A 23,478-nucleotide genomic window follows, 5' to 3' on the forward strand; every position below is an offset into this window, starting at 1 on the left:
TTGCTTTTGTGATATAATAAAGTAATAACAATATGACTATTCTTTTGTTGCATACACTATCCAGTCGTCTAAGCTGGCTGGTTAATGTTTCTCACTAGGATTTTAAATAGGAATTGAAAGTGCCAAGTGCTTAATTGGTAATATTACTAAGTGCTCGAGCGAGGAACATATTGAATATAATTAGATAAATAAAAGAAGTTGACCTTTTCCTCGACATCAAAAATGTAAAAAGCCGAATAATATATTGTAAAAAACGGTGAGCTTTCGGCCACTGGCCTTTATCAAACCAACGTGATAACAATGTATTATCAAATATCAATAGTATTGGCCTTTATCAAACCAACATTGTTATCACGTTGGTTTGATAAAGGCCAGTGGCCGAAAGCTCACCGTTTTTTACAATATATTATTCGGCTTTTTACATTTTTGATGTCGAGGAAAAGGTCAACTTCTTTTATTTATCTAATTTGCCAAGTGCTTAGTTTAACTTAAGCATGCCAGGTTGGTGGATGAAGACTTACTTGGCCAACATGCTGAAGGCCAGGTTTGACAACCAGCTGGTGTCTGAGCTGTTCAAGAATGAGGTTGTGAATGGCTTCAGGAAGAGGAGGGGGCGCAGGTACTCTGATGAGGTCAAACGTTTCTGCCTCACTCTCAACTACTACTCCCCGAGATCCTTTGCCTTTTTGGCAAAGAACTTTGCACTCCCGAGTAAAACATCTATCAAGTATTAGACAAGAAGTGTCAACTGTGATGTCGGCATCCTCAGTGAAGTGCTTGACAAGCTGGAGCAGCAGGTGAAGGATGTCATTATCGACAATCGCTGCTCTCTGCTGGTCGAAGAAATGGCCATCCGAAAAGGGTTGGTGTATGACCACAGTGAAGGGAGGTTTGTTGGGCATGTGCAGCTACGTTATGGCGACACTGGCGACTCATCACACGCCACAAATGCACTGACATTCATAGCTGTGGGTCTGAAGGGACAGTGGCGACACCCAGTGGCTTACTTTTTCACTAACCACCTATCCAGTGACAGCTTCGCTGAGCTGACGAGGTCAGTGTTGGGCGCCGTGGCGAGGCGGGCCTACGAAATTCTAGTCCAGGTTTTCTGCCCGGTTTCATCAGCAGCATCTGCCTCTTATTTCCAAGTTCCCCGTCAGGAAACTTCGTGTGTTACAAAGCGAGGTGCGCACCATCATTAGATCTAAACTCTGCGACGAAGCAATGCTGCTCCGCGCCAGGATGGCCAAGGTCGAGTGGTATAATAGAGCTGTCAGGTGTTTGTGGCAATACATGATATGAATGACTTCTTGTTTGACTTCATAAAAGCGGACTATTAACTGCCGTTTGGAAGCTTGGGCCAAGATTTAAGTGACCTTGTGTAGGAGTCTTGTGTCTTGTACGTACAAGGCTTGAAAGAGTCTGGTACAAGACTTGCTTGCATACATTGTTCATTTTACGACGTGAACACTAGAACGTTACTATATAGTACCTCTTCCGGGGGTACAACTGCGCTTCAGGGAGGAGCCGATCGCTCCTACAGCCGACACTGAGAAAATGTACTACCAGGTCCGAGTGACCGAAGAGGGCCAGCAGTCACTCAGCTTCATCTGGCGCGACCTAGACACATCTAGCCCCCCTGACGCCTACCAGATGCAAGTGGTTATATAGACTCACGAACGAACAATATTGCACGGAGCTCGCACATTCCTCACGTTAAATGTCAGCGGTCATAAGATCAACTGGCCAGGGGAGAGGCTGGCGTAGCCCCATCTCGCCGATCTGCCGCTGAAAGCGGTGACAAACGACCGTGTGGACATTTTGTTGGGTGCTTTGTGTTCCAGCAGATTGTTCCATGAGAGATTAGGGAAGGCCCGGCCGGTAAGCCCTGCACTGTGCGCACAAATCTTGGCTGGACTGCAACCAGTCATGCTCCGCGCTCCATTCACGATGCTAGGAGGCTCGGTGTAAATGCTATCATCAGCTCGTCCATAGCCATTTGCACGACCAGGAAACGGCTGTGGTCGACGGAGTCCTATGGCAAAAAAATACACCGGGACCAAACTCAGTTGCATTTAACTGAGCGAATCTCGAAAGAAGACGGAGCTTACTAAGCTCCATGCAGCCCAGGCAAAGAGAGCTGCAGAAAAACACAGTTAGCTTTCTATCCAGCCAGCCAAACTCCAAGCTCAAGTCACGGCGGACAATAAATTCTGGAATTGGAAGGAAAACTGGAAGAAGAGATAACCTGAACACTCACGGAGGTCATTGTTCGTCATAATGATCAACCAGCGCCCCGGCAACATAATGAAAATTACAGCGCTTCATAAGATAGAGCCTAAGAATCATTCCATTTTGCTTTTGTTGAATAACAATATGGCTATTATTTTATGGCATCCACTGTCCAGTCGTCTAAGCTGGCTGGTTAATGTTTCTCACCAGGATGTTAAATATAGGAATTGAAAGTGCCAAGCGCTTAGTTTAACTTAAGCATGCCGGGTTGGTATAGGTATGAAAACTTGGCCAACATACTGAGGGCCAGGTTTGACAACCGGCTGGTGTCAGAGCTGTTCAAAAATGAGGTTGTAAATGGTTCCAGGAAGAGGAGGGGACGCAGGTACTCTGATGAGGTCAAACGTTTCTGCCTCACTCTTAACTACTCCTCCCCGAGAGCCTTTGCCTTTTTTGGCAAAGAACTTTGAATTCCCGAGTAAAACATCTATCAGGTAAGATCAAAATCAATCCAATGTTTTAGTTGAATATAGTTGAATATATTAGGAAGAGGTGTGGGTCGGATGAGAGCGGCCCAATGAAGACTATAAATTCCTAGTTCCCATCGGGCGCACGAGCTGCTCCAAGGTAAATAATTTAATACAGATATGCAGCATTTTTGCGCGCATGAGCACAAATGACCTTTCTCGCGGTGAGCGCGAGCCTAGTGCCATCTACGAAGTGACTCGGAGTGAGAGCCGGCTGCGCCCGGCCATTTCACCGCGCGCGTTCGAGGGGCACGGAAAAGGCGGAACAGCTTCCACCGTCCACCCCTCCGCCGCCAACTGGGCAGAGTAACGATTCGTGAAATGTATGTTGCATTTTCATAAACGGTGCTGAGTATCACAAGTTACGATTTCATGTATGCTTGTTATCATCGGCCATGGCTTTCCCTCACCCAAAGACAGGGTGTGGGAAATGGGAAATACATGGACCCAGAACCACACCACTGTCTTTGCAAGCGCGAACATACAAAAAATGTAAATATGTATATCCAGGGTGTTACAAAGCATCATGTAATTGTGACTTCCTTCTGCTTAAAATTGAATTATTTTACATTTCTTTTTAGATTGTTTATACATTATTGTTGGTTTGTTAGTGTGAATTTATAATGCATCGTTTATGCTATGTTTGACCCTCCCTGTAAACGTCTTTTTGAACACAGCACAAGAATGGCTAGCTGAATTAATGAGAAAATTGGTTACCTCATGATGGCCGTCTTTGGAAAAGAGGTGTTGGGTAGGTTATCCATGAGAGAACAAGCGAGTCCCCTAAACAAGAACAAGGGAATGGAGTAGCCGACGAGGCCGGCCCTTAATCAAGGGAAGCTGCAAGATGTGCTCGGTAAGTGATGTTTGGCTTCGTCGTTCGTCAGCGAACCAGTGCAGGCGATCGGACGAAACACTGGCTGAGCCAGGAGAAAAACAATTGTATAATTTAAAAAATGCTTTGTTCATTTTGGTTACAGGCTATTTGTATGTCCTGCATAGGCGGCGATATCTGCACTGTGCAGTATGCACTCATTTGCTTCTCTTATCAATAGGAGTTTCCATGAACGGAAGGCAGCTGCCACTGGCCATTGCCGGAGACGCAGCCTATCCGCTGCAGCCATGGCTCATGAAAGCGTACCCAGCATCCCAAGAGGGCGATCCGAAGAAAAGAACATTCAACAAAAGGACTGAATCTGCACGTGTAGTCGTGAAGCATGCCTTCGATAGGTCTAGGTGCCGCTGGTGTCGCATGCCAAAGCGTTCAGATCATAGGTACAGGTAAGGTGGATACATATTCTGGCCCGACCTCGCTGCCGCCCATTACGCACGACAAACGACAGCTCTGCTGGAAGAAGCCAACGTGCCTCATATAGGTCGCGAGGTAAACCCGCCCTGCGTACCGCAACTACGTCCTATCGAAGACCTGTGGGGCATCGTTAACCCGCGCCCGTTTCGTTTCGTTAACCCCGTGTGGTGTCGATCCGGACACTGTATTTTGGTGAATTTGATAACAGTTGATTTGAATTTTGCCCAGATGGGTTGTGAATTTATATTCAGCAAGTGTCACAAACATGGAAAGGCGATTTCCAAAGGACAAGAGACTTAGAAAGGCTTCAATTGACGTAGCCGAAGAGAGGCGAGAAGCCGAAGATAGACCGAAACCAAACGGCAATTTCATGGATGTAACACGTTTCCAGACATTTTTTTTTTTTTTTTTTGGTGAGCATAACTAGGAGTATAAAATAGTCTAACTTAACCCTCGCTCTGGCAGGGCATTTTTCATAACACAGCCTGGCAGGGGGGGGGGGGGGTTGATGCGACCCCCTCGCGATTGGCTCCTATGGCACCTAGAAACACCAAATTTGGTAGGTAGGTGGGCCCCTGGAGTTCTCGCCCCTTTGCAAATTTGGTTGCTGTAGGTCAATATTTAGGGGGGATTTGGGGGTATAAATGTAAAAATGTCGCTAGTAACAGATCAAAAGTTTGTCGCTTATAACTTTTGATATAATTAAGATAGAGCAAAAAGAAAGGCACCAGTGAACTCAGCACGTCAAGGCGCGTCGAATGATATACTTTTTGCTTGCTTAAGTGTGCTTAAAGTTTGTCTTACCTAGTAAACTTGAATTAATTAAGTTAAAGTTAACCAAATTGCATCATATCGCCATATCACTCGATTCGCCTGATCACCAGGAACACAATGACGCCATTTTTTAAGCTCTAGCGTCATTATGTGCCAAGTTATTGGCAAAAACGTCATTTGACCTCAGTTGACCTCATTTGACCTGACCCATGGATAAGTGCACCAAACAAGGGAGCATCAAGTGACCTGCTGTTAAGTACTGTGGTTTCAAAGCACAAAATTGATAGAACGAAGCGGATATCTCCAGTATTTTCCGAATTTAGTATTTTCCCATAGGCTTAACATTACAACGTAATGACCTCTAACTGACCTCAGGTCAGTGACATAAATTGAAATTTGACCATGACCTTGTACCGGTTTTTCTGACCTGGTGACCTGACCCAAGGTCACCCGGACCTGAAATTTTCAGGTCATATGTAGAAAGGTTGCCCCATAGGCTGTGCCAGCGCCGCCGTTTTTTACGCGATCTTCGAAACACCTTAGGAGGGGGGGGGGGGGGTCGCATCGACCCTCCCCATGCCAGGGCGAGGGTTAACTCATAGCTGGATCTTGTATTGCCCATATGAAGTAATTTACCTGTAAAGTTTGTGGGCATATCAATATAGGAAATTGACTTGCCCTTTGAGAAAGGCATGAAAGAAAGGGATGATACATGCTGCCGAGAATGATCATACAAATTTAATGCATTTTTATAAGATTCATTGCAAGCATTTTTAGCAGTGTTCTACTTTGTCCGGTACCGAAGATATTGCATGCGGATAAAGGTTATGATGGAAAAAGACAAATAATATCTATTTTGACACAAGCAACCAGGAGGTATATGTAATACAACACTAATCTACCTACTATTTATGAATTGTTACAAGTATTGATCATCCTACATGGTGTTACAGGTGCCCAGTGCAGTCATGCTTCTGGTGCGGAGTTGTCAGGGTGGAGTCCGAGGAATCAATGAGGGCAGAGGACCTGCGTAGAATGAATCAGCCCTGCGGATAAAGTTCTGAGGTGCATACCCACTGTCTCCACCCCAACTGCAACTCCGAATGGGCTGTCATCACTTTGTGGAAGCCCAGAAGCCGCCAAATACCATTACCATTACCAGAGGGATCCCGCTAAAAGACCAGGTAGGAGTTGATGAACAGCTTGTGCACTGCAGTATATCATCCAGAAGTAACTGATAGCCTTTCTTGCAAATTGTTTTTTCTTTAACTCATCACCACCTAAAGCTACTCATTATTGATACAATAAAGTAATAACAATATGACTATTCTTTTGTTGCATCCACTCTCCAGTCATCTAAGCTGTCTGGTTAATGTTTCTCACCAGGATTTTAAATAAGAATTGAAAGTGCCAAGCGTTTAGTTTAACTTTAGCATTCCGGGTTGGTAGATGAAGACTTGGCCAACATGCTTGAAGGCCAGGATTGACAACCAGCTGGTGTCAGGGCTGTTCAAAAATGAGGTTGTAAATGGTTCCAGGAAGAGGAGGGGGCACAGGTACTCTGATGAGGTCAAACGCTTCTGCCTCACTCTCAACTACTACTCCCCTAGAGCCTTTGCCTTTTTTGGCAAAGAACTGTGCACTGTGCCTTGCAGGACACCATAACAGCGCTCCTTGACAGGCGTAAGTGCACTAAACGAGAGCTTCAGTCGGTGGTCGGACGGCTCGTCCATGCGGCGAAGTGCGTGGTCCCGGGTCGGGCGTTCACGCGGCGGCTAGTGGAGCTCGCCGGCTCCGTGGCGGGCCCCGGACACAGGGTTCGCCTCTCGGCAGCCGCGCGCGCTGACTTGGCATGGTGGGCCACGTACCTACCGCAGTGGAATGGCACGTTTCCCATCCTCCCGCCGCTCGCGACCGACGACTGCGCAGTCGACCAGCGCACGGACAGCTCGCGCTGGGGCACCGGCGCGTGGTCGGGTCGGCACTGGTGGCTCTACGAGTGGCCGCCGGGGGTCGCCGACGGCCCAGGACCTTCCATGACTTCCCTGGAACTCCTACCGGTGCTAGTCCGCTGCGACAACTTCGGCGCCGTCGGAGTGGTGCGGAGAGGATGGTCGGGCGAACGGCGCATTATGGGGTTGGTCTACTATTCATCTACTATTTCATCTACTATTCACTGCTACATCTACATCTACTACATACATCTACTACATACTATTCACTATTCACTGCGGCCCAAGGCGGGTTCCACGTCGAGATGCGGTTCCTGCCGACGGATGACAATGGACCGGCAGACGCTTTAAGCCGGGGAGCGATTGCGCGGTTCAGATCAGCCGTGCCGGAGGCCCATCATAACCCCGACGGGGTCCCCCCGGGCTTGCGAGCCTACCTCGACGCGCCAGAGGGCGGGCCCGACCCGCTGACGGGCCTGAGGCTGTGAACAGTTGTTGTGTGTCATAGAGTTGTGGTTAACCACGGAAATACACTTCTCTACCTCTGCTCCGTTTGGTGAGTTTGGCGTTAGGTTTACTCTTTATTCAGAGACCAACCCGGGACAGGGACGGCCAACTCTCAGCCAACTTAGTTTCAGACCGGGAAGGAGCGGCGTAGGCTAACAGAAGATAACGATAGTTATCGACTGATTTACATCGCTGTTATTGAGGATGTCGACACATCAATCATATCGTGTAGCGGCATGCCGGTCTCTCACCTTCCTCGGCGTCATCATTGATCTCGAGCACGGTCAGCTACGGCTGCCACAGGACAAGCTGGCGCGTGCCCGCTCTGGATCACGGGACTGCTAGCCCGCCGAAAAGCGCCTCTCAGTCTCGTCAGAATGCGCTGGGCTGCTCAGCTTCGCGTGCGTCGCCGTTCCCCTCGGCCGGCCGTTTCTCCGGCGCACGTTTAACCTGTGCAGGGGCGTGTCACGTCCGCACCACCGCGTCACCATCACCAGGGCGGCCCGTCTGGACATGCGAGCCTGACTGCTGTTTCTCGACCGTTTTCCCGGCAGCTCCGTTTGATCTCAATGGCGCTGGCTGCTGGAGCCCTGGCTGATCCTGGAAACAATTGCGTTCAGCTCGGTCGGGCTCGGCGCCGTATGCGGCGAGGATTGGCTCCTCGGTGAGTCTGCACGAAGCCTCAATCTGCGTTCTGGAGCTGGTCGCCGTCGCAGTGGCCGTGCATGTGACATGAAGGACCATGAAGGGTCCTTGACGGCTGACGCCATCCGAGGGAGCCCTGAAGGAGGAGCTGAATGTTGAGCAGGAGCTCTGCCGCCGCTCCGATAGGCAGAACTCCGCCCAACGACCGGTGCAGCGGAGCATCCTCGAGGCTGCGGTGCTGACCCGCATCGGCACCGACGATGTGCTGTGTCTGGCCCGCCACGGTATCGAGACGCAGTACGGCCTGGACAACCATGGCACCGGCCTGCTCCAACTACTCGTCAGCCAGTATCACCGTGTCCGACTCCAGCACCAGGCCAGGCTGAACACGGCCACACGCCCGGGCCCGAGTTCATGTGGAGAGGAGGAGAGAAGTCGTAAGGAGTGATATCGACATCAGAGCAGCAAAATAACTGTCAAGGAAATATCTTGATTATGAGTACAACAAAATGAAAGTGAAGTTGGTTGTGCAATGTAGTATAGTACGTGTTCTGCCAGGTCATCATCGCGCCATTCACGGCAGTTACTTCTGCGGCCCTTGGCCTCATACACTTTAAGGATAAAAAGGTCATCCACGACCTCATGATGGCTGTCTTTGGGAAGGAGCTGCTGGCGGCAGCTCGGGAGGACGCTACCGCGTCGTGCCTGAGTGCGCGTCACCGTTCCGTCGTGACGGGGTTCACTTGACGGCGGAGGGCTACTCTCGGGTGTCGGACGCCCTGGACCTGCCCATCTGCCTGACGATGACGGCGGCCTTCGGGGACAACTGAGAGGACCACGTCAGTAAAACGAAACTCTGTAGAAGTGGACTCTAGATAAAATGAGAGCAGACCCTTTCTGGTGGCGAGAATGTTAGGACTCGATTCTATTTTATTTTTGTGTGTTCAAGACCAACCAGAGCCGGTCTAATTTATTTTTCATTTATAACATAGTCCTCCGGGCCGGATGGCTTTTTGATTTCTATCAAATTTGCTACTTTGCCGATTTGTTGATTTTGATTATCAAGACAGATTGTGATTTGTGATCAAGATAGAGAGTGAGGTGCAGCTGAAGCAGAGAAGGACGCAGGCTCGAGGTAAAGCGACTAAGCTGCTCAATGAGCTCGCTGATTGCGACAAGTCGCAAGAAGATGACCTCGCCCTAGCCATAATCACCTCGAGCAGCATGTGGAGTTCATGAACGAGATTTAGGTGAGCCTCAGTAAACTGTCTACCAGGTGATACGTCACATGTGCAGGACATGCAGTGGCTTCTGAACTTTAATGCAGACAAGTGTAAAGTGATGCACTTTGGGGCAAAGAACCCAGGCTATCCATACACGATGGGAGGAACCACTCTTGCTACATATGTCAAAGAGAAAGATCTGGGAATCATCAGACAGCACGACACTCTCGCATGATGGCGGGCTCCGCCGGTCGCCGAGACGACAGAGATTGTCGAGAGTGGTGATGCGTGTCGTGTGGAGTCTTGCTATGTCTTGTTACGTCTAGGACCGTAACATGTCTTGACCTTGCGCTAAGTAACTTGGGCGACCAATGTAACATTTAGTTAGGTCAGGGTCAGATCAAACACCCGCAGTTGGTTATTCTTTCCTAAATTCCACAGCTGGGCCGTTCCTTTCCGTCATTCACCATCTAATTCTACACCAATGACCAATGATAAATGGCTCTGCTCTGTTTCAGCAGAGAAATGACAGTTTATGTACAGCGGTTCATAAACGCATTTATCCGTCGTCATAAGCGACCGCAAAAACGGGCCCAGACGGAGAGCGCCAATTTCAGCGCTCGCCAACTTGGCGAATCCGGCGCGGTCACTGAGCAGGGGATGAGCAGATGTATCAGTCTTTGTCAGCGTGTATGCGGGTGAACACCGCACGAAGACCTCATTGTTCCTGTGTTTGGAATTGCTCACGGCATCCGTGTACCCGTGATCCGCGCGGCCGGTGAGTGTAAATCGTTTTTGCTCGCGACGTTTTTGGTTGCTGTTCGTCACAACATCCTCATTCGCGCAATTCACGTCCCTGGAACACAGAATAGCGCGCCTGACGCCCTATCCCGTGGTCTTCCGCAGGTTTTCCGGCGCCTTCGGCCCGGCGCCGAGTGCGGGCCGGCGACCTGGGACTGGGACACCTTCGCCGAGCTCCAACAGTAACAGCACTCACCCAGGCCGTAATGGCGCCCGCGACCCAGCGCGCATATGAACGCACGTGGCGCAATCTGCACACGTTCCTCCAGCTGGCGCCGGGTGCGGCTCTATTCCCCGTTTCCACAGCTAGTGTCATCGAGTTCGTTGCTGCGTGTTTCGAGAACGGCTGTGGAGCCTCAGCTCTCGCTAGCCATTGCTCGGCTATCGCATACGGACACCGGATCCGTGGCCTACCGGACCCGATTTTCGATTACCGGAGATTTTCGGGTGCGAAAGATGCTCGCGGGAGCCTGCGTCTGCGTCCGAGCTGTGACCCACGCCTGGCACTTTCCCTGGACGACCTGACCCGGCTAATTGTCGCCATTGCCGGGCTCGCCCTGCCGGCGGTCGTGGCCGCTGCCTTTCGGGCAGTGTTCTCGGTGGAGGCGATCAGCTGGCGACGGGCGCCGCTCCGGTACGCGTCCCGTCGCCAGGAGGGCGCGCGGCCGGCGTGCACTGCCCGCAGGCGGCGGTCGCACTTCTCGCTCTCGATCACCTCCAGCAGGCGCGCGGCGTACGCTCGCTGCTCCTCGAGTAGATGGGGCGGCAGCGGCGCGGGCGGAGGCTGTGAAGGTGGTGGCGAGGGCGACACCACGGAGATCTCTTCGTCGGAGCCACCGGAGTCGGCGTCGGTACCGGTGGGCGACTCTGACGGTTTGAGCGGCGAGAAATGGAGCGCATTGACAGCAGCCGGGCTCGGAACCTGCGCCTTCTGCGGCGACGCCGAGTTCCCGCGGAGCCGCACGACAGTAGGCGGAACTATGGTCAAGCGTACCCATTTTCGGGAACGCATTTTCGTTCCCATGTTTGGGAACGATAAACCCAAATATGGGAACGCCATGTAGGCATTATTTAAAACAAGAAAAAGAACCGTTAAATGACGTCCAAAAAATATAAAACGATCGTGAACCACCTGATATTTGTCGCAATATTGTTGGGAAAGTGTTTGATATTGTAAGGCCCATCGTAGTTTCAAATCGTTCCCCTATTTCTAAAGCAGTCCATCATCCGGGCCGCGAGCCCAAATTTGGGAACGCTCTCGTACACTGGCGCTGCAAGCGTTCCTTATTATGGGAACGGCGTACCCAAAATTGGGAACGATTTCACCGACGCCTTTCAGGGGCTCTTTTCATTAACAAGCATCACGTCCAACGCCGCAAATTATTGTTAACGCAACAATCATCAGATGACCTTTCCGGCAAGACCGTCGCATGTTTCGCCCGGTCTTCTGCGCTTTTATTCCCGTCGATCTCGCAGCGGGCACGCCCCCCCCCCCCTCTGCAGGATTACGTAATTCACAACGCTCAGCGATGTTCAACAAGGTCTTCCATACCTATATCCACCGTCCGCGCCGAGGGTGGAGACATGTCAAGCACCTGTCTGTTTATCACCGATAGTTGACGAGCACAAGGAAGTATCCAAAAATGGGAACGCTGTATATGTTACACCCTCAAAACACCTAGTCCCAATGAAAATCTAGTTTTTTCCTTTCTTGATGAGTGAGGTGGCAAAAGGCCTGGTAGGATGGGCACGAGGAATGATCGAAATCAGCATAAAAATTATAAATAAGCCACACAGAGCGACCTATATAACAGAAATTCCCCCAAAACGATCACGCTTAGAAACACGGAAGACAAAAACCACGCTCATGACGCTCCTTATAAAACAACTCTAAACAGCTAGCATCCAAATAAAATATGTCTATCTGGGATGATATAATACAGCTGAATAATTTTAAACCACTGAAACTGAGTTTACAACAGTAGTTCCGTAAAATCACTGACGTTCCATGCGGTCGTGCGCCCCGACACCAAATGTCACCAATATTACCCCCGGACTGTCCGCGTGTTCGCTTGCATATGTCAGCATCTGGTGTCGCTAGTATGAAACTTCATAACCAGGCGAAAATTATTATACTTGACCTCAAAATGTAAAAAACGCTTCATTGTCCTTAAAATTGCAAGTTAAATGTAGTATAACCCATGTTTTCACCATTCCGTCATTTCAAAAAATCATTAAAAATATCATTCGACGGTCAATTTCCTTGTGCAACGGTCAGATTAAAGATAATTTTATAGAGACTTAGTAGATACTTAAATTAGCGTGCACTTTTTTGAGACGTGATGCACTTTTGAGTTTTAGTGGGCGAACGGCCGAAGAATTACCTTCCGTTCCCATTAATGGGAACGCCCGTTCCCATATTTGGGAACTCCGTTCCCAAAAATGGGAACGTTCCTATATTTGGGTACTCATGACCATAGTTCCGCCTACTGACGATGTAATCACACCTCGTCTTGAGGAATTCCTCGGGGTCGTCCACATCGCCGCTGGCACGGCTGGCCTCCAGCTCCTCCACTGCCTCCAGCGAGAGGCGGAGCGTCTCCGCGACGAGCATATTTACGTCTGGACAACGAGTTGCGTTGGAGAGGCCGGAAATAGTGGCGATTTCAGGACCGCAAGAATGGACCGTCATTGGAATGATTCTTTTTTAAACCGTGCACTGTTTTCGACCGAAATTTAATAGTTACTACAAAATATTTTGTAATTACGTTTCCACCAAGAATGAATGCCATCAGGGCTAAATTTTTACTACTTTTGCATTTTGTCAAGAAGCATATAGTGCTGTTATATTGCACTTTTAGCGCATTTGTTACAAAATGCGCACTTTTCAACAACAACAGAATTTAACTTGTTACTTGAGGGGAAGCTATGCTAATTGCTCTTGTCCATCCACTAGAAGTTATTAAATATTTTGCTTTGTGTATTCCAAAAGGAGAAGGAACTATTTTATTTGTGCCTTCATGTCAGAATTGAAGGTAGATCATTAAATTTTCAAGGCAGTTTCAGTTTACAAACAAGCATTTGGTCTTTCTCGTATATAAGCAGTGACTTAAGAAGAAAAGGTTGATCAATCCTGAAGTTTAGTCATCGTACCTCAACTTGGCAGCAAGATCCCCAAGGACAGAGGATATATTGTATACCTGTCCTGTAAATCAAAGCATTTTTGTGCCTGCAAAGGCTTAAGTTCTTTGTGGTGTGTTCGGAGTGAGGCTATATGGCCGTTTTTGTTGTATGTTAATGTGGAGATTGAATATAACTGTGACCCTGTGCTTCTTTTTATACTTACTATGGTCAAACAGGGAACAGCACATTCACAAAACATACTCACCTAGCACCTAACTCATAGCTGTACCCTGCAGGATCTGTACTTGTTCATGTCTCGAGCATTAACAAAACACTTAAGCAGCTTAGTAATCATTTCCCACATTTTCTGAGCATCTAACATGACATGCAGTAGTGCAGAGCAGCTTCAGAGAAGAAACACTTTAAATGCACAGACTCACACCAGCCACCCAATGAGCCCGTTCCTCAGTTGACTGTTTCCCTGGATGCAGCTTGGCAAGGTGAGCTAACTACTGGCAAGTTGAAGGTTAGCAGGTAAGATTGAGTTAGGGTGAGTACCTACCTATAACTGGGTGCTACTGCTATGCTTGGGTAGGCTGCAAATATGCGTGATGATTGAGGTTAGGTCAGCTGTCAGGTTATTCAGGTATGCTCATTGCTCAGGTCACATTTTTATGGACACTTGGCAAATTAAAAAACTAACATAACCTAATCTAAGCTAACCCAACTAAACCTACACAACTGCTGACATAGGAACTAAGCACCTACCTACTTGTGCCTGCATCTCATACCATGTCAAAGTAGAGTTCCTTGGTGGAAGATTACCCTCAGTACTTTTTATCCCAGCCCTGTGAAGAAAACTACTACTTCTAAGCTCTGAGTCACTGCTGGCCATCCACAGGAAGAAACGCTGAGACTGAGAGCTTTGCCATTGTATATTGGACCAACAATCACTATCACGAATGACTATAAACACATTATATTATCACATCATTGCATGGATTGTCACATTGACAATTTTATAACAATCCTTTTTTCAAGAAATACAGTAATGATTAACATCAAAATCAACATAAAGTGGATTTAGTGATCCAAGCTTTCTCCTCCAGTAGCAATGGAATGATCGCATGTTTCATTTGCCAGACACTGAGTACCTGATGCACATTACAATCTGCATAGCATCTAAGCATAGTAAAGCTGCCAAAGTCCATTCATTCTAGATTTTTAACTTGATAGTTAGCACTAATTTATCTTGCTGTTGTAAGTTATCATTCAATATTCATACCAATACATCAATATGCGCTCATCAGCCAACATTTTCTGGCATGATCCTGCGCAGCTTCAGTATTGCTCCCAGATCTGCAATATTATAGCTTGCTTTCGGCCAATAAGCTCTTTTAATTTTACTTCTTCTTGCTGATATGAGCCCGATCAACTTGCGTTTATCAACCAAAATTGCATAACTTCAAGTTCAACATGATATTGATATTGCTCAGGAGTCAGGACCTCTGTCAGCCTCCTGGATACTTCGATTGTTTTCAGTCACATGCTTGATATAATGATATAAGTATAATGATATAAGTCAATCTTAAGGGATTCAAAACATCCAACAAAACGACGTACAAGAGTACGGAAACCACCAGATAAACTTAAAAACCGCCTTGGAACAGAGCCAAGTGGTGCTCCATTTGTTTGTTTACAATGATTGTAGTGCTGATGTATTTTTAGGACTCTGAAGGTCGGCTTTTAAAAAATGAAACGTTTTTACAAAAGTTGTAAGGCAAGTAATATTTATCTGAAAGAACTAAAATATTCAAAAGCCAAACACTATGATATACATGAATCGGAACGAAAAAGTAACCCAAAAATCCAGCCTAATCACCGGCTCCTAAAAGTGCAACAAATCAGCACTTTTCCCCGCAACTCGTTGTCCAGACGTAAATATGCCCGCGACGACCGGGTCGGCGCTATTAGCGGCGGACTCGCAGCGCACCTTCTCCTCATACGTGAAGGGGCGACAGGACTTGCGCCGTATGCCGATAGGGAACGCCTTTTTGAATTTCACTAGATCGCAAATGAACTTCACCGTCGCCTTCCTCCTCTCCAGCCGTGTCAAGAGAGCGGGGTACTCCACGCCGCGATATCTGGCGACCACCACGTCCCCGACACGTAGGGTGCCAGCGCTGCCGGCCAGCGCCAGCGCCGACTCGTCCTCGCTGTCGTCCGTCGAGTCGAGCTGTCGAGAGTCGTCCGGCTCTTCAGACGGTACATATAGATGTGTAAATGTATATCTATATTACCTTGGACAGTATACATATATGCGGGGCTGTGTCTGTTGGTCTGTTTTCACCTCACCAAAAAAAACCTCAATACAGTCCCGATGCACACAATCATCGTTTTTTTTTGCGAGCGCGAAGGCGACGGATAAATGGTCATTCAGGGAGCACCAGCTTCCTGAATACTTTTATCGGTAGCGCAGCGCATGCAACTCTTTTAATTTAACAGCCGTTACCCCGGCCCCGGGGAGCGGACATTGTCATGCGCCGGGCCTTGCACCAGCGCACACGCATGCGCAGTTCAATGCGTCTCCAGCTCCCGTTCACGCGATTGCGTTGTCATCTATCTTTTGATATTCCTGGCATTTTCTGCCCACTTTGAATCACGAGACCTTCCAACTGGTCCAGACGTTCAATCAGCTTCTGGTGAGTTGTCCTTCGGGGTGGCTTACGTGCGTTATTTTCCTACATCTTCCGAGTGGGTGGTTTCACTGCTATCAGGGTCACGGGCCACGACGTCAGCCCGTGAGAGACGAGTGTGTTCTCACCAAAAAAGACCAACGGGTACATCAGGCTCACCCATGGCAAGGGATTTCAACAGAAGAAAACCAGAAAGAATCACCGAAGCTTGTAGATTGCAGATGGACACCAGTGATCTCACCTAGTGTGAGTGGATGGCATTGCTCCCAGCAACTGCCAATTGGCTGTGGCGAGATGGCTCGGTTGTGGAGAGCGCGCTGCAGTGTTAGAGGTGTCCTGATCTCCACTCTGATAGAGGTTTCTCGAAATGTTCAACCAAGGCCGGGGTTCAACTGACTGCCAAGAAGCAAATGGCGATTTGTCGATTGTTGTGGCGGGGAGTGAAACGTTAGGTCACGTTTTCGCTGTTTTTCGCGTTTAAAATCTCTAAACTAGAGGTAAGGGTTCATGGCAGGATCGGCATATTTTCAAAGTCTCAGTTATCAAGCCACAATTCGGCATATTGACAAACTGAAGTTGTCATGTGGTCAAACTCTTCCAACTCCGTATCAGCTCGAAGCTGTGATGCGGAACGATGACCCGAAATCCCGGCCAGATGTGGATTTGGGAAATATCTATGCCTACCTAATCGACACTTAAAGGCTTTATCAGTTTTTTCCCTAAAAATTAGGAGTTATTTAGTGAAACGTGTATAAGGTGGCGGAGGCCCCAATCCAAAGTCATTCGTCTCAAAGTTGCCATATTTTCTAATGGTGGACTTCCAAGGTTTACGCGGCTGCCAGCCGCGAAAACTTGGATGCATTTTTTTTTTTTTTGGTGCATCTCTATTGGCCATTGGATTAACGCAGGCTGAGGCTTTCTCAAAATGTCTAGGGAATATATAATGGATCATGTAGTCCATTAAATTTTCTCAAGAAACATGGGAATTCTTTAAAAGATCTAACGACTCGTATCAGCATATCTCCATAACAAGTGCGTTTTGATCTGTACTTGAAAATGTTGGTGGGCTGCGAAAATATTTTCCAATTTTAAAGCATTCGACTTATATACTAGCCTGTCATTTTTCAATATTTAATTGCATTGAAACAGACAATAGGTCATTTCTTATTGTGATAGAAGAATGCAAGAGCCATGAAACTTATCAATGGCAGGTGAAAAGTGGTCAGTTATTAAAAGTAATAATGGATCAAGATGACAAATTATTGGCATAATTGCTCACTGCTGTTGCAACTCAATATCCCATCGCTATCCCTATCGCTACGTGGCCCATGAGCCGAGTTAGAGGGGGAGGGGTGTGTTCCTAGCAACCCCCCCCCGCAGTGCGTGGAAATTCAGAACCCCTTGCGGGGCGTGGGTTAATCCATTCGGACTAAATTAAAAGAGACAAGAAGGTTTCACTCCCTTGCCGTCGAGGACAGCCAGAGTTGGCGAGGGCACATTTACTTGCATAGTTTAGTGTACTTTGAGTTGATTGTTCATGTCAACAACACCATTTGCTCCACTCCCTCATCCTAATGCATTTTTTTTATTTATTTATAGTACTGTTATGCATGGAGCCAATGCCAATGTTTTCGTCAATGTTGTATGGACATAGGCTACGTTCGTTTCGTGTTTATTGTTCTTACTGTATTTCATACCGTTTATTGTTCAAGTGTTATGCATATATTGTCTATGAGGTTCTCCACCGGCGTAAAGCTCGATGTGAATTTTACCACCTCGTGCAGGAGCTGCGACTCCTGGACCCGGATAGGCACCAGACCTATTTCCGGATGAGCCGCGACTCGTTTGACCTGATCCTGTCTAAAATCGGACCGCTGATCACCCGCCAGCACACGAACTTCCGAGAGCCCATCGACCTGGCCCAGTGTCTGGCCGTCACCCTCCGCTACCTCGCCTCAGGTATGAAGTTCGCCGCGATGGCGCCCACCTGCCGACTCGGCGAACGGACGGTGCGAGCCATCGTGTGGGACACGTGTGCCGCCATCGTGGCTGTTCTCGGCCCGGAGGTGCTGCCGGCCCCGACCGAGGCCACCTGGAGGAGGAGCGAGGCGGCCTTCAAGCAGCTGTGGGACTTCCCCAACTGCGTGGCGGCCATCGATGGAAAACACGTCCTGATCCAGGCACCAGCAAACTCCGGCAGCATGTACTTCAACTACAAGAAAAAGTTAAGCCCCGTATTTCTGGCTGCCGTCGACGGTAACTACCGCTTCGTCTACGTGTCGGTGGGGAGCGCTGGGAGGGAGTCCGACGGCGGCATTTTCGGCCGCAGCGACCTGGCTGAGAAGATAAGGGACGGGACGCTCGGCCTGCCAACAGCTAAGCCGCTCCCGGGCGGGCAGGGAGGTGACGCTGCCACATGTGTTTGTGGCGAACGAGGCGTTCCCTCTCACCACTACTATCATGCGGCCGTACCCGGGCCGCACCGAGGCCAGACTCAGCTGGCCAGCGGCGGTCTTCAACTACCGCCTGTCCCGGGCACGGCGCGTGGTGGAGAATGCCTTCAGCATCATGACCCAGATTTGGCGACTACTGAGACGGCCGCTCAACGTCTCCGTGGACCACGCTTGTCAGCTGGTCTATACCATCTGTGTGCTGCACAATTTCCTACGCCGCAACGACGCTACCGGAGCACTGCCCTGAGTGGACGGCACGGGGGCTGAGCAGGCCGAGGGTGGCGGCGAGCTGGTGGACCTCCGCGGCCGTCTCATGAGTGAACGTGTGGCTAACGTGTAAAAGTGTGTGATTGTTCTTTTAGTTTTCAAGGGTGCCTGCCGAAGATTGCAGAAGATACTGCTGAGTTCGTGCTGCTTTTGAACGACTCTCTCGACGTGCTCAACGCATGCACGCTGTACAGCGCCAATCCTCTGAAGAGGGCCATCTCAGGAGAATACGTCTCAGCCCGACGACGCTGCCTGGAAAAGTTAGCAGACTGGCTTGGGAAATGGGGTGTCCAAGTCCCTTCAGTGCAGGGCCTACGGCTAACAATAGCCGGTGTTCTGGCCATCTGGGACCGTTGGAGTGGGGAGGGGGACCCCTGCCATGTTCCCCTGTGTACGAGCGTGAGATTCTTTTTGGCCAAAGATCGTATACCGGACTGACCGACGCAGATGTTGGTGGACTTAACAAGTCCATCCAGGCTTTCTATGATGTCGGGGATTTGACGTTTCGTGCAACGCAAGCCAATGGCACCTGCGGTGTTGTTTCAGCCAAACGCTATGTCGGATAGTCTCACATCATATTTGTACCATCAGCGCCTGCAGAGCTCTCTGCGCACTGCAGATGATAGCACCCTTCAATTCCTGGTGCAACTGTTCATTCGGCTACAACTCCACGCCATTCGTAAGGAGAGGGCTGAGCGGCGTGAAGACGCAGATATGCCAAAACGTTCTGAAGCTAAATCATCAGCTGTAAATACGCACAGTTGATGATGGGCGTGATGGCATGGCGTGTGGTTTGTGCATTGATGCATCGCGATGTTGTAAATAAATGTTTGCTTTATGATTTGTGTGATCTTGTCTGATGATGCAGGTGTTGATTCATATAGGCCGCTGCAAGGATGAATCACAAAATTGTCTGTGCGAAGCATGCCTGCGTAGGCATTGTGATTGTGCATAGGTAAGTTCCTCTTCCTTTGCTCTTCCACCCCCTACCCCTCCCCCGCTGGCAGACCAATCATCTTATTAATCATCTTATTCCACACACAAAAAAAAAACATCTGGGGATGGACCTGGCCGGCGTCGGGACCCCGCAGTTTGCCGTGGACGTCGCCGGTCGCCAGCGTCGACTTCAGGCCCGCTTCCATCCTGATCGGCCGACCGGCAGCGAGGAAATCTCCCGGTAAGTGACGCTGTACTATTTACATACAAAAAAAAATCTACTCCATCCCCTGTAAATGTTTTAGACAAAAGCTGTCTCTGATTCCACGTCGCCTGACCTGCCGTTTCTCGTGTGCAGGGTCGTGAACATCAGCGCGCACTTGCTCCGAGACCACGGGCCCGACTACGTGCGGTGGGCGCGCGGCCTCAGCTCGAGCGGCGGGCCGCTGGAGGTCGCGCGGGCGGCAATGGTTATGCTGCCCCCATTCTTCACTCCTCCGGACGTCCTGAGGGCTCTGGCAGTGCCCTTGCTTGAGAAAGGGCTGGTGACACTGGAGGCGCTGTCGGCCGGCCGTCGACGCGACGCCCGACGCCTCCGAGAGCTGGAGGTCACGGTGGCTGATGCCCACGGCAGGATCAGCCAGCTGGAGTCGGCTGCCTGTGACCTGCAGCTTCAGGTGACATCCCTGCAGGAACAGTTAGCCGGCCAGGCTGACGCCTGGAGAGCCACCATGCGATGGGAGCTGGCAGAGGCGAAGCGGCGCCAAGAAGTGCAGCTCTCTGAGCTTCAGGCCGTGCTCGCCGCTGCTCAGCGGAGCGAAGCCGCGCTGCACCGGCGTGTCGACCGACTGACCCGCGAGCTGGGTGTGGCAGCGCAGCAACATCGCCAACTGGTCGCTGACAACGAGGGCTATCTGACGGCTTGAGCAGGCCGCCAAGCTGTCCCGCTGCCATGGCCTGCCATGGCGAGTAAGCTAGCCCGCCGCCCTGCTGTCGAAGAGATGATACTGCGCCAGTGCTTGGCCGCGGTGAGTGCTGGCACGGTCGATCGGCACTGTCGACGCACTGCCCGCCAGCTCTTGGCCGATCTTTAGGTTGTGCCTGCTTCCTTGAAGTCAGATGTGTGCTTCGTTTGGTTTTGACATGAATACACTTTTATCAGCATCCTTTGTCTGATGATGAACAAGCCGGGGGCTGATCCATTATGAGGGTTGCATTGCTATTTACAACAAATATGTACATGACTACTCTTCAGCGTTTTGATCACTTCTCTTCCAGCACCGCGATGTTGACGACAGACCGTCTATACACGCATCCTCCCGCCGTCTTGATCTGGACGGATCGGACCCTTCCATCTGGTCCCGGGAACATATCGCCTAATGCGAATTGTCACCGTTGTGACTCAGTGTTAATTGTGTTATTCTATGTATTAGCCAAGTGATACGTTCGTTTAGAAAAGTGAATACGAAATGAGCCAACCCCGAATAGGCTTCCTCTACGCCACTCACTATTTTTCACCAAGGACAAGCCTTCCATTCTTGGTAAGGTGCGTATATTGTGCGGGAATTCCCAATCACACTCCCGCTCATTTCGCGATTCCAAAAAAAAATTAAAACAAAAGTTAGACCACCAATACGTCAGTCATACAAGTCGCAGGTGCAGCTGTACTGGGCGACAAATGCGGCAGCACTGTCGGTGAATGCATCCGCCACGTCATCGCCCAACTGATAAAGAGCTCCTCGGGCAGCTCCTTAACATGAATGGGGTCAAGCGCCACGGAAAGACAGGCTTTATGACAACGAAGCTCTACACTGTCGTCTACAGTAAGCATATCTTCTAACCTGTTTTCTGAATAAATTTCTATCGTCCTGCTCATTTTATGAACAATTAATTTAACAGTGTTGTTCCTGTTTTTCTTTTTTAATTACCTTGCCTCACCAGTTTCGCTTTTATCACAGGACGAATGGTTTTCACTTCCTTTTGTGAGTAATAAATTGTTCCTCAATTCCTTTCCCTTCATTTCGCTAGCTAGTAACGCAAGACTAGCTCCCTCCTAACAAGCTTTTTGTTCTCATTTTTCCGACAGGGGCAGTCAAACAGAGCCCGGCCTTGTCGGTCACCGAGAAGGACATAGCCAACGCTATCGGAAAGTGGCTGGTGAACAGCCGAGACCGGGAAGGCTACAGGACGGCGCGCCAGGCCACCAACAGCAACGACTGTGGCCGCCGGAGCGCCCCCAGCAGCAACGGCAGTGGCAGCGGAAACGCGAACACACCAGTAGCGGCGGCAACGGTTTCGAACATGACGCTGACGCTGGGGGTAGTGTTGTGTCAGTGTGGTGCTGCGGCGCAGCGTCTCACAGAGTGAGAGTGTCCGTCAGTAGCAGTGGTCAGTTGTGGTGTCGGTGTTACACGTATAGTGCGGTGTGGTGCAGAGGTGTACTGAGTTGAGGGAAACATGGGCGTGAATCGACGACGACGCTACAGGGCCGGAGTTGGAGCTCCGTAGTGCGTCACCTAATGTGTCACCGAATCTCGAGTGTAATATACGTCGAAAGGAAACTGTCGTAGTTGTTAATGTATTGATGTAGGTACGAGAAGTGTAAGAAACTCAGGTAGTTTTACTATTCAGCCCACGAAAGAACCCACAGCCAATTGGTAGTTTGCCATGGAGTCCCCAAGCGGCGCAGTCGACAGAGCGGCCACTTGCGATGCCAGTTTGATATTCATATGGACAGCTCATATGGTTACCGAATGGAGCAGCCTATATGGTAACGACATGGGGCAGCCCATATGGTTACCAAGTGTGATAGCCATTGGTTACGATATAGGGAAAACCATATGATTACTATACGGGGAAGCCCATATGGTTACAACATGGGGCAGCACATATGGTTACCACATAGGGCAGCCAATGTGGGCACTATGTGGAATTAGATGGGCATGCCTAATGTCCATATGGTAACCACATGGTTATATTAAGTTAGTGTTACCTGGAAGGTGGGACTGCAGAGTTATATAGTCAGTAAGGAAGGTCATACACTGAGCCGTAACCGGCGCCTTATGCGGCAAAGTCCCATCGCCACGTGACAGCAAGATCGAGGAACAGTTTCCACTAGGTCTCCTGGAGAAGCTTCAGCAGATGTCTGAGGGCATCAGGGATGCATCCAGAGCAACCTCATATGAACTATACTTCTCCCAGTTCTGCGAGTGGTGGTGCAGGAACTATCAGAACAAGTATGTGGCTTCGGGGCTTGTTCTCAAGAGATCTCTAGGCCCTCTGTCTCCTGACATCATTCGAACAGACCGCACCCACCTAATCAACTTGGTAGCCAAGCACTCGGCTAATATGATCAAGATTCTGAGAGGAGACTGCGACTTGAGATCGGCTCGTGGATGTCTAGAGGAGGTGATCCTCTGCCAAGGGGCCTTGGAGGGTCTCCGCCATGGGGTACCCCTGGGACCCTCCGCCTATTACACCATTGCACAGTCCGCCCTGACCCAGACATGGTGATACCTGGAAGACTCTCGGCTAACCAGATGGGTCATCACCCCCGCGGAGGGCAGAACGGACCTCTGGCGATTGGGAGAGGTGAACTCCGGAAGGAGTGAATCAGTCTTCCTGCACGACAGGATTGTAGCAGGCCTTGCAAGCTCTGCATCCCTTCTGTTCTGGGCCACACCCAGACGCGCCCGAGCGGGAGGAAGGCGGAGGAACGTGTGATCTCTTCCTCCGTGAGTTTCTGCGCTGGCGGAGAATCTATCAAGGTCATGGAGGGCGAGACAACTTTGAGGCAAAACCTCTCAACTGAAAAACAGAGTCAGAAATTTTAAACCAGCTTCTTTGCCTGCCGCGGAGGTCTTAGGGCTTTATTGAAATTGTTTCTTTGTCTTGTGGTTATGTTCAGAACAATTCAACACAAACAGGAAATCCTGGACCCTGGTCAGACGCAGCTCTAGACAGCGCGCACAGAAACGGGGACACTGGGTCCAAACAGTTTATTCTTGTTTCGGTTGCTTTGTTTTGGAGGATC

The 23,478-nt window shown here is 49.6% G+C and overlaps 1 protein-coding gene across 1 annotated transcript; it reads left to right on the forward strand.

Moving 5' to 3' along the window:
* The first annotated feature begins 17,618 nt into the window (after positions 1-17,618).
* On the forward strand, positions 17,619-18,489 carry LOC122380772. The gene is made up of 2 exons (XM_043364214.1): positions 17,619-18,067; positions 18,189-18,489. The coding sequence occupies exons 1-2, from the start codon at positions 17,619-17,621 to the stop codon at positions 18,487-18,489; spliced, it is 750 nt and encodes a 249-aa protein (XP_043220149.1).
* The last annotated feature ends 4,989 nt before the right edge of the window (positions 18,490-23,478 follow it).

The sequence above is a fragment of the Amphibalanus amphitrite genome, unplaced genomic scaffold, assembly GCF_019059575.1.
Source record: "Amphibalanus amphitrite isolate SeventyFive unplaced genomic scaffold, NRLGWU_Aamphi_draft 000106F_arrow, whole genome shotgun sequence".
Classification (NCBI taxonomy): domain Eukaryota; kingdom Metazoa; phylum Arthropoda; class Thecostraca; order Balanomorpha; family Balanidae; genus Amphibalanus; species Amphibalanus amphitrite.